The following is an 18,860-nucleotide window of genomic DNA, read 5'->3' on the forward strand; positions in this document are numbered from 1 at the left end:
CTAGAGCTAAACAATTTTTAAAAAGTGGATTACTTTGTAGTTTATGGGGATATTATTTTACATCACCAAATTTGCCTGTAGTACCACATTTTTTTTCTCTGTTGATCTTTCAGGAGCGGAAGTTTGTTGGCGGTTCTGGTCAAATTAGTGAGAAAATTATGGAATACCTTGGAGACAATGTTAAACTAGAGAAGCCTGTAATCTGCATCGATCAGACAGGTGAAAGCGTCATAGTGGAAACCCTAGACCATGAAACATACGAGGTGATTTATAGTTAGAATCCTAACATCTGGAAAGATTGTATCTGCCCAGTATGGGGAAAATAATACAAAAGATAAAATAACCCTTAAAATATATTGAAACCATCCAAAAGTCATAATTGTATGCTTTCTTATTTAACCATCTATTTAAATTATTTCTGCTGACTTATTTCTTTCTTTGTCAATTACATGCTCTAAACTATTTGTCAAGGTGTTGTGAACACTGTGGGCTGAAAAGAAAAAGGACAAGTACAAATGTGTTTTGATTGTCAAAGACGAATAAATTTGGGCAAAAAAGAGGGATTTTATTATTTTCTCTTTCAAAAGGATTCTAAGGTATGCTTATGGCATAAGGTATTCTTATGGCTAGCATGTGCAGGGGGCTTCAGACTGGACAGTTCTCCCATCAAGTCACCGAACTAATAACAACAAATTCTATGGCCTAGTCTCCTGCTGTAAGTGTGGTGGTAGTCTGAAGGGAAGGAAAACAGTAGATGCCCCTTTCCAACACATTTTCAGCTCTACTGATTGTGTGTATGGTTCAGTGCCCATCTGGGATCCCGTGCTACTGTTTTACTTTGCTCTTGCAACAGATTAGATATGCAAAAAACAGGCACTGTTTGTGTACCAGCTTAGTTCCCTTTACTGTCTTGCAGTAGTAGCAGCTACTTAGGTGGTATGGTTGTAGTAAATGCCTGCAGCTGGGATAGAGAATGGTCCAGTGCCCCCACCAGTTGATGCTGGGGACATTTTAGAAGCAGAAGTCAGCACCTCACATGGACATGGATTTTTAACATTAGCAACCTCCACAATGCAATGCAACACTCCTGGCTAATCAGCCGCTAAGCATTTGCATGCCGGTGACCTGGTTTTCCCCCTGAGTCTATGACCTCACACAAAGCCTGCCACTAAAAGCATGGGGCCCATTTGGTCATCAGTCATTAGCTGTACCACCCCCATTTTGCTGATGAACCTCTTTGTACTTCATGGAAAGCTGCACTATCTATAATTAGATATAGCTAAGACCTGCTGGCTGAAATAGGACTTGAGTCTTAATGCTCATCCACTCATGCCAGTATAAGGTTGAGTGATTCCAGTTTAATTTATTCTTGAAGGATGAGGTTGTATTATACAATAGCTTAAATTGAATCACTGCAAGCGATCTTCTTATGAACACTTCAGTACAGATTAAGAGACTATCTTCTGGAACTGTAATATGTAGTGAGTTGAAATATAGATGTTTGTTTTCATGGTGAAATTAAAGCCAAACTAGCTTTGTGTTCTTTTTGTCACAACAGTCTTTTTAATGGCTTGCTTTTTGTCCATTTAGAAAAGTGTGGATGTCCATTTTTGGTCGAATCTGCATTTGTCTTTCCCACCGGTGTCCCAGCCTTCTGACATCACCTTTAAAAAAGCTGTCTTCATTTGGTGTCGTTTTCACACCTCAACAGTGCTAGCATACTTTTGCACATCCACATGTGTTTATTGCCCTTTCATGGCTGCTCCACTGTCATTGCACCTCTGCACTGCTTTAAAAGAATCTTCTCCAAGCAACATTCAAACAAGCATAGAGAAAGACGGCGTCACAGCAGCATGAAACTGATTAAAAATGCAAATGCAGATTCGACCCTTGCTGTTGAGGTAGAGATAACTTTGACTATAGCTCAGTGAGAAATGCATTGCCTTTTGTGCAAGTCAAATTTTAAGCTTCTTAGATAATAACATGAGAATGCATTTCTATAAACTAGGATTTGAAATCTACTCTAACATTTTAATTGCCTGATAAAGCTAGATTACATTTTTCTTGTTTTTCTTTTTAAGGCCCAGTATGTTATTAGTGCCATCCCCCCAGCTCTTGGTTTGAAGATTCACTTTAATCCACCTTTGCCTTCACTGAGAAATCAGTTGATTAACCGGGTTCCCATGGGATCAGTCATCAAATGTATAGTGTACTACAAGGAATCATTCTGGAGGAAAAAAGGTATTTCGTTTGAACTGAGGTGTAAGTGAGTGAGGGTAATGTGCAACAGTTTACAGTAATTCATCAATCCATTTTGGGCAGCCGTATCCGCCTTTTATTTATTTATTTATTTTTCCGCATTTATATCCCACCCATCCCGTAAAGAGGCTCAGGGCGGGTTACAACATTTCCATAAATACAATGAAATCTTAAAAACACATTATAAGCATATAAAATCAGTAGTCGTAGCTTGCTGTAGGGAGAGTCTGGCCCATTGATGTTGGTGGGTATGGCCGGTTATCAGTAGGTGGGAGACAGCAACCTTGGGGTGGGGGGGCATGTGTAGACGCCCGCTGCTCCTGCCAAAAGTCTGGCGGAACAGCTCTGTCTTGCAGGCCCTGCAGAATTGAATAAGATCCCGCAGGGCCCTGATCTCAGTAGGGAGTATGTTGCACCAGGTGGGGGACCAGGGCAGAAAAAGCCCTGACCCTGGTCGAGGCTAGGCGGACATCCTCTGGGCCAGGGATCACCAGAAGATGTTGACTCTCAGAGCATGACGCTCTTTGAGGTGTATATGGGAAGAGGTGTTCCCTTAGGTATGTTGGTCCCAGGCCGTGGTGTCTGGCCGTGCCTTCGGGGTAGGCTGGGGTCTCTCCACCATCAAATAGGCCGAGGACAGGCACACCAGGCATGTCTGGGCCAGGACAAGGAGTCTCAAAGCAGCTTACAATTGCCTTCCCTTCCTCTCTCCATAACAGGCACCTTGTGCAGTAGGTGGGGCTGAGAGAGTTCTGAAGGCTCTGTGGAATTGAATAAGATCCCACAGGGCCCTGATCTCAGTAGGGAGCGTGTTCCACCAGGTGAGGGTCAGGGCAGAAAAAGCCCTGGCCTTGGTCGAGGATAGGCGGAATGTAAAAGACTATCAGCTGTTTGCCCTAAAGTTTGCTGGGTACATGTTCAGAAATGTCTTAATCCTAGTGCTGCTTCTCATTGATGTGGTATCCACAGCCCTGTAGCTACAGTGGAGCATCTTGAGGCTAGCCCCCCCCCCCCCGGTCTTTCACCCTCTGCTCCATATGCCTATCTAATTCTAGAGAATCTAATTCCCTTTTGAAGCCGTTCTAATTCGATTAGCCAGTGCCCTGTAAGGAATGTAATTCCCACCAACTAAAAAAATCCTGGCCACGGGCCTGGGTATCCAGAAACATGTTACTAGAAGCAAACACATTTTAGAGTCTTAATACGTAGGTAGAACCAACCTGAAAGGCAGAAACTCAGGTCTGCCCATGTAGCGCTACCTTAAAATGTACATTGGTTCTCTATTCTGCTTATGCTTTCTTTCCTTTCAGCATGTTCTTTACTAGATGATACATGTAGTAGTGTACTATGGCAAGCACGATTTTATGCAAGCCGAGGGACATTCTCTGTGCTGGCAGCCTTACTACCAAAACACAGAATCTGACGCAAGAATATCCAGTTTCTTTTCTTTCTTTCTTTTTTTAAGTGTGCCTTATGACAGAGAGGAAAGATCTGAAATCAGAATTTTCTGCAGATTGAAATATGGTGATGGTGGGTAGCTGTTCTGGCATTCTTGGGCCTGGGAGCTGAGCCTCTAGTGTCCTGTACACTTATCAGTTCTTAGCTCCCTTGCTCTGTTCTTTCCAGGCTCAAACCCAGCAAACCCAGAGATCCCAGGTAGAAAGACAGTGTGGGTGTGTGCATGCCATCGAGTCACAGCTGACTTATGGAGACCCTGTAGTGTTTTCAAGGCAAGAGATGTCAGAGGTGGTTTTCTATTGCCTGCCTCCATGTCACAATGCTGGTATTCCTTGGAGGTCTCCCACCCAAATACCGGCCAGGGCTGACCCTGTTTAGCTTCTGAGATCTGATGAGATCAGGCTACCCTGGGCTATTCAGGTAAGGGCAGAAAGGCTGACCTCCTTCTAAAACCCTAGAGAATTGCATAAGTGTGCGTGTGTGTTCTCACATGCTGGTTGCAGCATTTAAAGATGTCCTTGTTGCAATGTTTAAATTGTTATATACATTCAATGTAATAAATATTTCTTTGGTGCCCCTGCTAATAAAGTCTCCTGAGAAGTATTACAAGAAAGCATGAGATCAGGCTTGTTTTATATGTTACAGTACCTGGACTGCTGACATTTTGAATGACTTTCCATTCTCATTCAGATTACTGTGGTACCATGATCATTGAAGACGAAGAAGCAGCAATTGGTTTGACACTAGATGATACCAAACCCGATGGAAGTTTTCCAGCCATAATAGGGTAAGACTCTAAAAAGTCATCTGTTGGGTTTGGTAGAAGAGGAAGCGTGAAATGTTGGGAGAATTTTTATGGCCCCTTTCACATTACCATTCTGAAACGGATGTTATCTGTTGGCCCAGTTCCGAGTAAAATGATACTGGAACGGGGGTTTCATACATCACTTTCTTTCTATTAATGAGCCACCTCTGAAGCACTATGGTCATTTCAAACAGTATGCCTTTTTCCCCACCCTTTTTTGCAGCACAAATTTTCCTCGAACTTTTTTTGAAACATTCTAAGTGTATTTATTTATTTATTTGATTTCTGTTGACTCTCCTCCACTATTGTGGGGCTCAGAGCAGCTCACAACAAGTTAAGTGCTATAGTGCTACACCAATATAGCGCTCAGCTTAGAACATTCAAAAAAAATTGAGGAAGATCGCACCACAAAAAAGGGTGGGGGAGGAAGCAGCATTGTAGGAAGCACTACAGGACACCACAGGACGAAGAGGTGAAAACAGAAGGAAGCAGTTTCCCCTCAAAAACAGCTCAATCACACTTTGCTAACCTGATGCAAGCGGCTTTGTATGAAAAGGTAAATAAATCCTTTTGCAGCCGGTTACTAAAACAGGTCTTTCTGAAATGACAAAAAAACCCTCCATTAGCAACCAGCTACTAAATGGAATACAAAGGCTGTTTGAAAGGGGCCATATGTCTTGACTGAAGTATGTACCATATGTTTGGAGTGTGATGATAAGACTATATATGGTAGGATTGACACAATAAAAGATTAGGCTGTATGTATCCAATGAGCAGAGCCAACCCACCCTTATCACATTTGAGCCTGCAAAATGTTCTGATTTCAGATCTTCACATTTTCCTCTCATTATTGTGAGCTAATGCTTCATGTTTTTAAAAAATGAAAGTGGAGATTCACAGGGTGTGTGCCAGATTCTCTCCCTAGTAAGCCTGTTGATACAGAGAGTGTACTGAGGTTTGCATAAAGTCTTGCTCTTCATAGTATCTCATAAAGTAATGGTTGTATCATGAGCCAAGAGTGGAGTGACTTTCTTGCTTCCTCTCTCCCACTGCAGCCCTAAAATTCTACTCATGGTGGGGGGGGGGTCAGAGAACCCTCACACGCAGAGAAAGAAGGAAAGTGGAGGAAGGGAATCAGTGAAAACCAACACTCCTTTCTCTACTGGCAGAAAACAGAGGTTGGATACAACCGTGTGGCTTTGTGTGTCCCTATCTAGTTTAGAAAGTTATCCCTGAGGAAGGATCCTGGTATATATTCAGCACATGTTGTGAATTTATCTTGGTTCAGTTTAGTAAATTTAACTGTATATCTATTTGGCTTTACATGTCTTTTCTGATGGATTGGTGCAGCCTCTTCTGGTACTCAGTAATTTCAGTGTTTTCACATGGTACGTAGAACTACCATGAAGCATGAATCATGCTCTCTTTCCAAACTTCTGTGCACTGTGCAAGCCCTTTGCACTGTTGTCCAGTGTGTGTTCCCTTACTGAATGGATTCCTAGATTAGGAAATGTAAACCTTCCCTCTTTCCATCTTATCCTAGGAGCATGGAAGGAAGGAAACATATCTCAGTCATGCTTTCTGTTTTGGTGCTTTTCTGACATTATAAAAGTTAAAAAAGAGCCTTTAGGAATTAACCATATCAAACTGACTCTGGCATACTCCATTTTAATGTTAATGAATTATATGTTAATAGAAGTAATTGTCTAAAATTTTATATTTCTCTTCATGAATTCACTTATTGTGTTTTTACATTTTAGTTTCATCCTTGCGCGGAAATGTAGAAGATTAGCACACCTTAATAAAGAAGAAAGGTAAGGTTAATGATTCACTAGTTTTCAACTGACAAAGAGTTTGGTCCTTTCTTTCCATGTTCATATGCAAATAAAATAAGTAATGCCTTGACACTTTGGACTAGGGTGTTTTTGAGTTTTACTTTTTGTATATATCTATGAATGTTGTTCATGCAGAGTAGAAAGTGTAGAATCATTCTTAATTAGCCATACATTCCAACAAATGTTGCATTTATATCTGTACTGTAGAGATGGGAAATGCAAAGGCACTTTTAGAGTCATAATTTTTAGCAGAAACATCCTTTGAGCTTTTACTAGACATGATAAAATTAATATTATGAGACCTCAGGTGGCATGTCAATTACAGAAACATTATTGTAGTATCTTCAGTTGCATTTACGCTATGGGATTGTTATTATGAACTTTATTTCTGTTGGGTAGTGTCACTACAGAAAGAACTCTACTATAAAAGTAGCCTGGAAATTGCACAACTGATGGCTTTTATATTTCATTTGGTATGAAGGAAGTATTTCAAAAAAGTATTTGTTTAAATGTGCTAATTACATGATGTATGTGCCATGTAGCATTTCAGAGTGCTGTAAAGTCTGATAAACAAATTAACTGCCATAAACTCCAAGCAACATATTGCAGTTGGCATCAGTGTACTACTGAACATCTGCAGCCCATGAGTGGCTCCTGATGCTGTGTAATGAATGGATGCTCACATTATAAAAGGACTTTACTGATAGGTGAAACATGTATTTGACTCTGAAAATATCTCTTGGCTTTGAAATATTAACATTTAGCACCAGGACAATCAATACTTTCCATTTGTGAGGTCAAAAGTATTTAGTTGGAAGTATTTAGTTTTGTGAGGAGAAGTTTAATGGCAGTTAACTTGAAATCACATGTCACAGGTAATGAGAATTACAGCTGATTCACACATTACAAAGTCCTTGTGGCTGCTACAACAGGGCAAGTATTGGTTCACTAAGGCCTTTTCAGGATCATATGGTGACCATAAGAGCTTTAAGCTGTGGATTGGCCCTCAGTTTCTGTCCTGGATTTTGTACTGAAGAAAGGGAGAATAGACATATGTGATTATCACAGTGAATCAGACGCATGCCCATGTCAGCTTAAAGTGATGTCAGAATGCAGCCTAAATCTTAAACTGTAAACATTTACATTTAGCTTGTGGACCATACTATTCTTTGTTTTCTTAAAGTAAGTAAAAATCAGTGTTATATTTTGGGCTTGTTTACTTCTCTTCTACAGGAAAACTCAGATCTGTGAGCTCTATGCAAAGGTGTTGGGATCACCAGAGGCCTTACATGTGAGAACTTAATGACCAGCATAATATCATCTTGTTTACACCATACACAGAGTGTTAGGATAGTGATCTCTTTATGAATTTTCAAGTTGGATTTCTAGAATATCAAAACAAAAATACTGTCAACAGAATTCACTGCCCATTAGATGGCTGATATGCCACTTTCATTTTGTATGAAAGCCAAGAATTGGTTATTTAAAGGAACTTCCAGAAGATGGAAGAAATAAATTAAAATAACGGCACAGATCCACAAGTCACTTCTGTGCACAGAAGGTATTTTTGTCCACATAGTACAACTTCTTCACTTTGCCCCTCCCACTTCAGCCCAAAATGCTGTTCAGGCAACCCCCAGGAAGAGTATGAGAAGGAGGCTGCAGGGCTGTAGTGAGAGAGATGTAATTGTTGAAAATTGGGTATCTGTTTCCTTCATTTATGAAGGAAATACAGTCTTCACTGGTGACGGAAATATATTCTGCATGTCATCAGAGAAACTCTCCTCTTCAAGTTTCCTCTTTGCTTCACACTTTGTTTAATTTACCTTCTAGCCAGTACATTATGAAGAGAAGAACTGGTGTGAAGAGCAGTATTCTGGAGGATGTTACACAGCCTATTTTCCACCTGGGATAATGACTCAGTATGGAAGGTATGATAACAGTAAACAGAGATGTCTCATTCCTGGACTTGGCAAAAAAAAGAGAGAGAGAGTAGCGAGGTTATACAACAATAATGTTAGAAAGTGGTCAATCTCTGATTTGTGGATCATGACAATTAGGGTTGGTTGTTTTTCCCCTATGAATTAATTAAAGCTATATATTTTGTTGCTGATTGACAGCCACATCTTTAATTAATTAATTGTAATTCTTATTTTAATTATTACCAAAATTGGCACAGATGACATATATAAATGTTTAATTAAAGTAACTATTTTTATCAAAAGAGCACATCTTTATCATTTGAAAAATATCTTAAGTGTACTTAATCAAGTGTTGCATGGTAATTACTTACATTATTACAGCAATGAGCATCCTTCCACACCTGGCAAATGCAGTTTTTTAAAAATTTTGAGCTGATCAGCTCCCGGGTTTTCTGAATGACATCGGCATTAGATCAATTCCAGTCCGTCTTCTGCCCTGGCCATGGGACGGAGAGTGTGCTGGTCGCCTTGACAGACAATCTCAGTAGACAGCTGGATCAAGACGGGTTGGAGCTTCTGTTGTTGCTTGAACTCACAGCAGCATTCAACATGGTTGATCATGATCTTTTGACTCACTGCCTCGCCAATGTAGGAGTATATGGGGTGGCCCTTCAGTGGTTTTCCTCATTTCTCCAGGGTTGGGGACAGAGGGTGGCACTGGGTGAGGATGTGTCCTCTAGGCAAGCCTTAGTATGTGGGGTTCCTCAGGGGGCACTCCTCTCCCCGATGCTATTTAACATCTATATGCACCCCCTCACCCAGCTGGCAAGGAGTATTGGTCTTGGGTGCCATCAATATGCCAATGACACCCAGCTGTATCTGTTATCGGATGGACGGATGGCCACCACTCCACAAAATTTGACTGAGGGACTAGAGGCCGTGGTGGGGTGGCTAAAAAAGAGCAGGCTGAGACTGAACTCATTGAAGATGGAGGCTCTGTGGCTCGGGGGGGGGGGCTTTGGGATTGGAGTTCAGGTTACCAACCCTTGATAGAGAGCCAATAACACTGGTGCTATCTGTCAAAAGTTTGGGTGTGATTTTGGATACCTCCCTATCAATGGAGGCCCAAGTCACGCATATTACCAGGCTGGTGCTTTTCTACCTTTGCCAAGCCCATCAACTCGCTCCTTTCTTGTCACGCCCTGACCTAGCCACAGTAATCCATGCGATGGTCACCTCCAGGCTAGACTATTGCAACTTGCTCTATGCTGGGCTACCCTTGAGACTGATCTGGAAACTTCAGCTGGTTCAGAATGCGGCAGTGCGTGTCCTGATGGGAACGTCATGGATGGCACATATTCAACTATTGCTGCGCCAGCTACACTGGCTTCCAGTGGAATACCGAGTCAAGTTCAAGGATTTGGTATTGACCTTTAAGGTTTTGAGCGGTCTGGGACCAACATAACTGTGGGACCACCTTCTCCACTATGTTCCTGGGAGAGCCTTGCTGTCCTCGATCAGGGCCAAGGCTTTTTCAGTCCTTCCCCCAACCTGGTGGACCACTCTGCTGAATGACACCAGGACTCTGTGGGACCTTGTGCAATTCCACAGGGCCTGTAAGGCAGAAATGTTCCACCAGGCTTTTGGTTGAGGGCAGCAATGGTTGTTTGCACTGACTGGCACCCTCTCCCCCTCCCCCCATATATATTTTTCTTAAGTTTCCCTCTCCCCCTCCCACTAAATGGCTGAACAGTCCAGAATGGCAACAGAAAATTGTAGATTGCCACCTGGGATCTTTTATTCTGGTTTTATCTCGTATTAACTGTATAGAGATATTTTAAAATTTGTATTTTCTTTTATGGCATTTTGCCTTCTGTATATTGCCAGGACAGGGTGATTAATAAATCAAATAAATAAATAAATAATATGTGAGTAACAAGTCTTCTGAGTCATCAAACTGATTAAATTGTTAGTGCTAATCTTTCATGTCAGAATCAGTTGCCTTGATCCAACCAACAAGAATTATCTCTATACCGAGAGAACCTTCTGAACATATCAGTTCCCCTGCTGTACTGGGTTCCACAGATGCAGAAGGATGCTACACTGGGTAATAAGTCCCATACCAGATACTGGGTTTGAATATACATCTTGCAGCAACCTGTAGTATTTCAGATCTGAACATGTAGTCCCTTATGGATGAGTTTATATGGTCATCTATGAAAGGATCTATTATGAAACAGAGGAATTTGGGAGCTTAAATTAGGCCCTCCTGTCCCTTAATGGACTGCATCAGACATCTGTTTGGAACATGCATACCTTACAGGTCATCTTGAGGAACATGTGCAGGTACTGACTGAAGCCAGGATGCTTTTTAATGTGTTGGTTTGATGACAATGGTGTGTTGCTAATGATGGTCTTGTCTTTAGACACCACCAGTTAGTGCTTTATCACACATAGATCTATTTCAATAAGGTGGCATGGTATAGCCAGATAGCATAAGATCTCAGAAACTAAGCAGGGTCAGTACTTGGATGGGAGACCACCAAGGAATACTCTGCAGAGAAGGACAATGGCAAACCACCTCTGATTCTCACTTGCCTTTTAAGCCCCTTGCTGGGGTTGCCATAAGTCAGCTGTGACTTGGTAGCACTTCACACACACATTTTCGTGTTGCATTGAGTTGCACTGATGGAGTGTTGCAGTCTGAGAGTCTCTAGATACTGTAGTGAAGCCAGAGACCATTTGTGATAGGAAATAAAATTCATGAAATAGACTTGGCTTATTTTCAATCAGAAAAATGTGTCATGCTTTTCATATTCTCTTTTCTTTTTGAAGGATAATTCGCCAGCCTGTTGGGAGGATCTTCTTTGCTGGTACTGAGACAGCTTCAGAATGGAGTGGCTACATGGAAGGTGCAATACAGGCTGGAGAGAGAGCAGCCAGAGAGGTATAGAGGATGCTGTTCATCAGAGACATTTTGTGTGTGTATGTGTGTGTGTATATATAAGCAGAGGATGGCTCAATCTATATTTTCCTATCTTGGTTATAAGTATTTAGATAATCCAAAACATGCACCACAGGATGTAGTTTTATTGGAATCTCCATCTTAATTGTTAATGATGCTGATTGACTTGACCAGCATTTTGGATCTGACCTGGAAAGGAAATCCTCAGTCAGGAAAAATGAGAGGATAAAATCTTGATATCACCAAGTGGAGCAGAATTCAAAACAAGCGTTTATCATGTCTGTTCTGAGCACTGCTGGTCGCTTCCTTTATGGTGACTGCATAGTACATCCATCTTTGCTTTCCCCCACCCTCTCCAATTGGTGCTTGCCCACAAGCACTGCCAAAAAATGTGTGTCTCATAACCTAGAATGAAATTCTTTTTTTCCCCAGTCAGAAATATGTTGTAAAATTTCCAGTGGATTCTTCCTCAAAGCCATACATCTTTTACCATCCCAGCATTGGAGTAGCACTGCTGCCACTCCATGTACACTTAGCTCAGCTATCTATCTATCATCTATCCATCCATCCACCCATCATCTTTCCACACACACATACACAAAGTACACATAATTTAACAATTTAAACAATAGCCAATTTTAAAAAATCAATAAATCAACATTTTTAAAAATACAGTATATACTATAATCCTGTCTATGAAAATAATATTCCCTTCTCCTCCCCTCCTCACATTGAAGGAACTTGTTCATAATATCCAAACCTTGCATATATCTATTTTTACCTTCTCCAAACCTTCAACACATAAATCAACTTCATGGATGATCCTATACTCCAACTCTTACCCTTTATTCCACAGTAGGCTGAAATTAATAAATGAAATATCAATTTAATTTCTAGCTCTGAGCCTAAGTTTTTATCATATCCTAAAATGATAACCTCAGAATTTAAGGATTCTATGACCCCTGTTAAGTTTTGAACAAGTTTTGAATAATTTGAGTTTTGAACAATTGTATTTGAAAATATTAGAATCTGTGCCAATTTGTTGTTGTTCAGTCGCACAGTAGAGTCTGACTCTTCGTGACCCCATGGACCAGATCACGCCAGGCCTTCCGGTCTTCCGCCATCCTCTGAAGTTTGCTCAACTTCATGTTCGTTGCATCTGTGGCAATTGCCAGCTTACATATCTATAACATCTGCTTTATTTCTTCACAACACCAATATCTCTAATTCTCTGTAAGATATGTATTCTCCATGGCATCAAGTACCATCAGCCTATAATTTTTGTAATCACTCTCTCAGTAACATACATGCTAGGGTTGCCAAATCCTTCTCGGCCGGGAGTGGGGGGCTCCCGGCCGGCGTCGGGGCTGTGCTTGTGCGTGCGCGTCACCCGGATGTGACATAGGCATGCTGGGCACGCTGGGGGCGGGGCCACAGCCATACAAGGGAAAACCATAGAGTTTTCCCTTGTATGGCCATGGCCGCGCCCCCAGCGTGCCTACATCACTTGCTAGTGACGCACAGGCCAGGGGCGCGTCGGAAATCAGGGCTTCAAAGCGGGGGATTCCCCGCCCCCCGCCCACATTTGGCAGCCCTAATACATGCCTTTATTCCTTTTTTCCGCTTTACACAAAATCTATTAGTTCTCAGGTTTCTATCTTCGAAAATATCTGGTAGAGTGTTGCTATTAGCCCTTTAATCTTGCTAACTGGTTGTCTTCCCATTTTTTCTACTATCTACCTTAATGTTTCATTATAAAATGTTTTCCATGAATGTGAACAGATTTGAGGGCTTTTATAAGTGTTTCCTGTCTCTACTAAATTCTACACTATCATGCTGTGGAACTTTCCCCTCTTTCTCATTGCCAGTTTGGCCCACAAAATATATCTCAGGGGCTCTAGTACTTTTTCTTGTTTAAACACTATAAATGCTACACCTTTATTCCTTCTGTGTCTCTTTTATAGCTATCTGAATCTGAGTTGCAATTAGTATATCTCTTTCAGAGTCATGCCACAGAGGATATGATTGACAGCCACTAGATGGAATTAGGGACAGAATGGGGGAAATTTTCTATAAATCTGAAGGAAGTCCCAGGGCTGCAGAAAAATTAGAACTCTAAAAAACATACATGGGGGGGATTAAAACTCCCCCAGATAACAGAAACAACCCTGTGACCACTGAGTGTCTATTGGGGGTTGCTAGATAACTACAACAATATTGCCAAGCCTTGGGTCTGTAAAACAAAACCATGGGGGTGAGAGCAGGAGTTGACTGGGTTGCTGAAACACCCCTGGAAAAGGTCCCACCTCCCCACCGTCATGTCCCCTGATGGGGGAGGAGTTGCTGGTGACATATCCAGCAGTGACTACAGGATACTCACTACCCATGCAACTTGGCCTAGCCATCTTCAGCTGTCCTAGTTAAATGCTAATCCTTGTACATATTAAAGCAAGTTCATACCAACTTATTCAGGAGTGCTGCAGTTTAAGTTTTCCAGTCCCATAGCCAAGAAATTCTTGGCTAACCACTGCATTCTACCTTTAACTTTTGTACCCTTTTTAGGGGGGGGGGGGGGGGGACATCGATGCAATAACAGTTCTGTTTTTGTGGATATCCATCCACTTTTACCCAGTCATTTTCTACAGGAAGACTTGACCAGTGTCTTCAAAAATGAAGCCTTAATTGTTCATGTTTTTCATACACAAAAATAAAGTATGTGAGGTCATTTTGCTCTGATTATTTCTTTATTTATTTCCTTCAATTTATATCACGCCCTTCCCACAAAGCAGGCTCAGGGCGGGTTCCAACCAATAATAATCTGCTGAGTGCAGATTTACATAATAAAAACAAACTAACAAAATACATATAATAAATACAATAAAATAAGTACAACACTAAATTCTTTAAAATAAATTATACCTCAACAGACACATAAGAGCGACTCATTGGAGGGAGGAGGCCAGAGGCCAGATTGAATTGGATACATGCTGCTTCAACTGAAGGCCTGGTGGAAGAGCTCCATCTTGGAGGCCCTGCAGAACTTTAAAAACTCTAACAGGGCCCTAATTTCTGATGGGAGCTCATTCCACCAGGCAGGGGCCAGGACCGAAAAAGCCCTGGCCCTAGTTGAGGCAAGTCGAATATCCCTAGGGCCAGGGACCATCAGCAAATGTTGATTCATAAAATTTGGTGGACATTTTCCTTGTCTCTACAGATTAACTTTCCTTACTTTTATTATGGCTAGGTCATCAACTGTACAGAAGAGGCACATTTTCTTCAGCTTGTTTGATTCTCTTTCTTATTGGCTGAATTCCCCAGGGCAGTGCTCTTGATGGTATTCACAGGATCTCCAAGCATAATCAGACTGTTTCCAGGATTCTTTTTATTCACAGCTGAACCTGTCACAGGCCAGACTTGGTTTTCTGAAGGCATACATTGTTGCCAAGCATTGTAAATGCAGCAGGACTTTTTCATGCTTTAACAGCACGAGGGAATCTACAAGAGGGAATCTATAAAAATATATAACATCTGACAAATATACTTTGATCCTCCTAAAAAAGGGAATTTCATGTTAAATTTTTACCTTAGCTTTTTGGATTTGTCTGCTTCTCTGGCATTTGGTGTGTCTCCCTTTTTGACTTTCCTTTCTTCCCTTTGGTGCCGGTAAATGCACTGCCTCCTTCCCCCTTCCTGGATGCTGTGCAATTTGGAGGAAAAGTGGGGAATCTCATTCCCCCAAACTCACCCTGCCAACAGGTATGCTGCCATCGATTGCAGTCTAATATGGCCAATGCAATGAGCAATGCCCATTCATTCTAATAACATTTATATTAAAAGGATTTCTGGTAGATTATACAGCGTGTTTAAATCACAATATTTGCCTGAAACTGGATGCTGGGGATGAAGATAGAGTTGCAGTATTCAGATCTGTTCCCAGAAGAGCATTAATGTTTAGCTGTTGAAGTTTTGTTGCGGGTGCAAGATTTATTCTCATGTCTGCTTACATGTGGAAAATGTTTTCTGTGTATTGAACTGGCTCAGCAAGAGATTTGTTCACTGATGCTGATCCTCTTAATGAATTTACATAATGTATTCATTTGTATAACTCCCACTCAGTTCAATAACATTTGAAATCTTGATGTGCCTTCAACATACAATAGTTTTCTAAGCCTTTACCTTGGCTGTGCCAGCAGCCCCTAATTGTGGAATGTGAAAATCATGTGTGTTTCTCCCACTCAAGAATGAATCAGACTTAATAAGAGATGTTCTCCCTTTTCAGATACTTTTCACTATGGGAAAAATTTCACAAGGAGAAATTTGGAAATCAGAACCAGAATCACTTGTAAGTTTTTATTTAGTTGCAATTTTCTTTTGCTGATAATGTTGAGGTTAAATAATGCTTAATTTATTAGAGCATCTCCTCAAAAGATGCAATGCATGCTCATATACAGGTATAATGAAATTGACTGGTATCTTTTCAGTAGATACTGAATAATGACCAACTTGGAACTTTCCATTTTCATTGCCAATGCATACATTTATTGCTTTATGCATTTGTACACAAGCAGGGTTGTTTGGGGTTTTGTTGTCTTCTGGGGGTTCTTTTTGTTTATGCCCCAAGGAGAAAGTTATCCTGACCAACAGAGGGAGCTACAATAATGGCTGTAATTAGTCAGTAAGGAATTGGACATGCAACTTCTGGTCAGAGAAATAAGGGAGGAGTTATAGTTGCCAACTGTTAGCAATAAAGCTTGAGCCAGTAGTGCTAGGGCTGCTTCCTTTGAATGAGTCATTAAAACATGGCATCAGAAACACAAAACAATAAAGCAAATGTCCATTCTCTATTTTAAATGTGATCACTTTATTTGTTATAATTTTGATAAATGAAGTCTTGCCCCATTTGAAAAGAATTCTCCTTAGATTAGCATGAGAATATGGGGAGGCAGAGCAAAAAAAAGGTCCCTAACAACCAGGGCTTTCATTATTGATTGATTTGATTTGACTTCTAGCTCATCCTCCCCTGCATAGCAAGGCTCAGGGTGGGTTACAACAATATAGTAAGCATAAATATAAACAATCATTGAAACCCAGATATAAACATCAATCGATAATCAAATAACAATCAATGGCACCAATTGACACTTCTGTTCCTGAGTAAAACTCCACATATGTGTGCAGGTAGCTAGTAACTGAGGCTGAGGGAGATGGTCAGATTAGAAGAACAATCCAGGGGTAGGGATGCCAGTCCCCATGTGGGGGTGGGGGATCCCCTGATTTGGTGGGATCCTGCCCACCGCTGACCAGCTGGCTAGTGGAGGGAGCCCCACCCCAAGCCCCACCCTCAACAGCAGCCACTGGCAGCCCCCCTCCCCCCCCCCTCCAGCTGATCAGCAGGAGCACATGGCTTACCAACCAGCTGGAGGGGAAGAAGAGGGGTGGCCACCGGCCACACACCTGTACTCCAAGCAGCGAATTTGTCACTTGGAGTTCAGGCGCACCCCCCTGCTTCTTGCCAAAAACATTTAAAGGACACCATTTAAATGCCTGAACTCCATGCAGTGAATTCGCCGCTGGGAGTACAGGCGCATGGCACAGCAATCCCCAACATGAGTGATGTCATTGCATTGGGGATGTCCCCGCCCCCTCCAGGGACTAGGAAGGACCTGGCAACCTTAGGCAGAGAGAGGCCAATATTAATAGGTCTTGCTGCCTCAACCATAGGCCTGGGGGAACATCTCTGTTTTACAGGCCCTGCTAAACTGCATTACGTCCTGCAGGGCCTGGACCTCTCTTGGGAGAGTGTTCCACCAGGCGGGTGCCAGAACCGAAAAAGCTCTGGCTCTGGTCAAGGCTAAGTGGACCTCCTAAGTGGAGATCACCAGCAGATGTTGGTCCATACAGCATAACACTCTTTGAGGGACATACCGGGAGACATGGTCCAAAAATTATGTCGGTCCCAGACTACATAAGGCTTTAAAGGTTAAAACCAGAACCTTGAACTTGACTCAGTATTCAACTGGGAGCCAGTGCAGTTCATTTAAATAAACCTCGGTTTCTGGTGTGTGAAAATTTCTCGTGCTTTGTTCTGCCAGTGGTGATGAGCCCACCCTAATCTTTAATGTTCTTCCATCTAGGATGTCCCAGCCCTGCCAATCACTAGTACCTTTTGGGAAAGGAACCTGCCCTCTGTACCAGGACTGCTGAAGCTGATAGGATTTTCTACATTTTTTGCATCGGTGTCTGTAGCTGGACTCTTCGCATATAAAAAGGGCCTGCTGGTGCGAATATATTAATGTGAAACTGTTTTCCTTTGCGTGCATTTGCACAAATCATTTTACTCTTGCTGTGCAGTGATTATTGCTATTATCTCATACATTCACCTTGTGAACAGAACTAATGCTTTTTCCTAAGCTACTGTACAGTTGGCCACCACCACAAAATGTATGGGAGCCTGGAGCACAGTGTCTGTTCACACCAGTTTTCTAAAAACAAAATCAGATTCCACATTCATCTCACCACAGTGTCATAGTGAAAATTATTGCACAGTAGGAGGCAAGTAGCTCCTTTCCTTTGTGTGTGAACCTTTCCTTTGTCTCCAGTGTTTTTGGGGGCCTAATAAGTAAAGGAGAGGAAATTTCATTTTGAGTGAGGAGGAGCAAATGAATAAATTTTACCAAGAAAGCAACACATGGACTACAGTCTATATTTTTAGCAACACTTGTTGTTGCTGTTCAGGTCCTATTATTAAATATTACCAGAAAGACAATATTCTTGAAGCTGTCACTCCAGTATAGTTCCTAGAACAATTAAGCATTCAGAATTAATATCCACCTATGTGTAGCTCCAGTAATGCAAGAGCAACCACACCTGAGTGGATCCAGTACATACATGCGAATATTTTAAGACTGAGATTTATGATTCCATATACCATATACCTTAACCAGATCTCCCAAAAATATGTGGGGCCAGACCAAAGGATGAAGGGGACTCTGTGGCACTAGTGTTACTGTATCATTATGACCTCTCCCTCCTCCCTTTCTTCTGTTCCTGGAGTTATGGAATGTTATCAGCATAGGTTCAGATCCCAGTTAAGGGTGACTTCCAATGTTACTTTTCCTTTCTTATGTCTTTAAGATATAAGTACAGCACCACGGGAGAAATTATCAAACTTAAAAGTCTCTAAAGAACTGCTTTATATTGAATCAGATCATTGGTTCCTCACGCTCAATATTGTCTATTCTGTCCAATAGCTACATTTTAAGTTCTCAGGTAGAGGTTCCCCCCCCCCAGCCTTTCTAAATTTTTATAAATGGAAATTATGATAGATTAAACCCAGGACCTTCTGCACACCAAGTACTGAGCTATGCCTATATCGTCAGGGGTGGACTAGGGGGGCAAGCGACCTTGGAAAGGGGCCCTACTTCTTGACACACACACACCCCTACATGAGAGAAAGAGTCAGCTTCTCTGCTTGGCCAGGCACTACCTTTCTGAGCTGTGGGGCCACATGGCCCAACTTGGGGAAGTAGTTCATTGGCCAAACAGGAAAAGTCCTGGTGGCTGTAATGGCCAATCTGCCCTGTTTATGTTCCAACCATGTCATGGGAGCCAATCAC

At 41.7% G+C, this 18,860-nt stretch overlaps 1 protein-coding gene across 1 annotated transcript in view; it reads left to right on the forward strand.

Annotated features, from left to right (window-relative positions):
• The window catches only part of LOC107109217 (amine oxidase [flavin-containing] B-like), a 65,574-nt gene extending 47,653 nt beyond the window's left edge, over positions 1-17,921 (forward strand). The window contains exons 7-15 of the mRNA XM_015409784.1: positions 114-263; positions 2,082-2,241; positions 4,408-4,504; positions 6,283-6,336; positions 7,591-7,648; positions 8,191-8,288; positions 11,115-11,226; positions 15,524-15,586; positions 17,379-17,921. Of these exons, the coding sequence (XP_015265270.1) occupies positions 114-263; positions 2,082-2,241; positions 4,408-4,504; positions 6,283-6,336; positions 7,591-7,648; positions 8,191-8,288; positions 11,115-11,226; positions 15,524-15,586; positions 17,379-17,537 (951 nt within the window). The 3' untranslated portion in view covers positions 17,538-17,921. The remainder of the gene's footprint in view (positions 1-113; positions 264-2,081; positions 2,242-4,407; positions 4,505-6,282; positions 6,337-7,590; positions 7,649-8,190; positions 8,289-11,114; positions 11,227-15,523; positions 15,587-17,378) is intronic.
• The last annotated feature ends 939 nt before the right edge of the window (positions 17,922-18,860 follow it).

Source organism: Gekko japonicus, unplaced genomic scaffold (genome assembly GCF_001447785.1).
Source record: "Gekko japonicus isolate JY-2015 unplaced genomic scaffold, Gekko_japonicus_V1.1 scaffold4, whole genome shotgun sequence".
NCBI classification, from domain to species: domain Eukaryota; kingdom Metazoa; phylum Chordata; class Lepidosauria; order Squamata; family Gekkonidae; genus Gekko; species Gekko japonicus.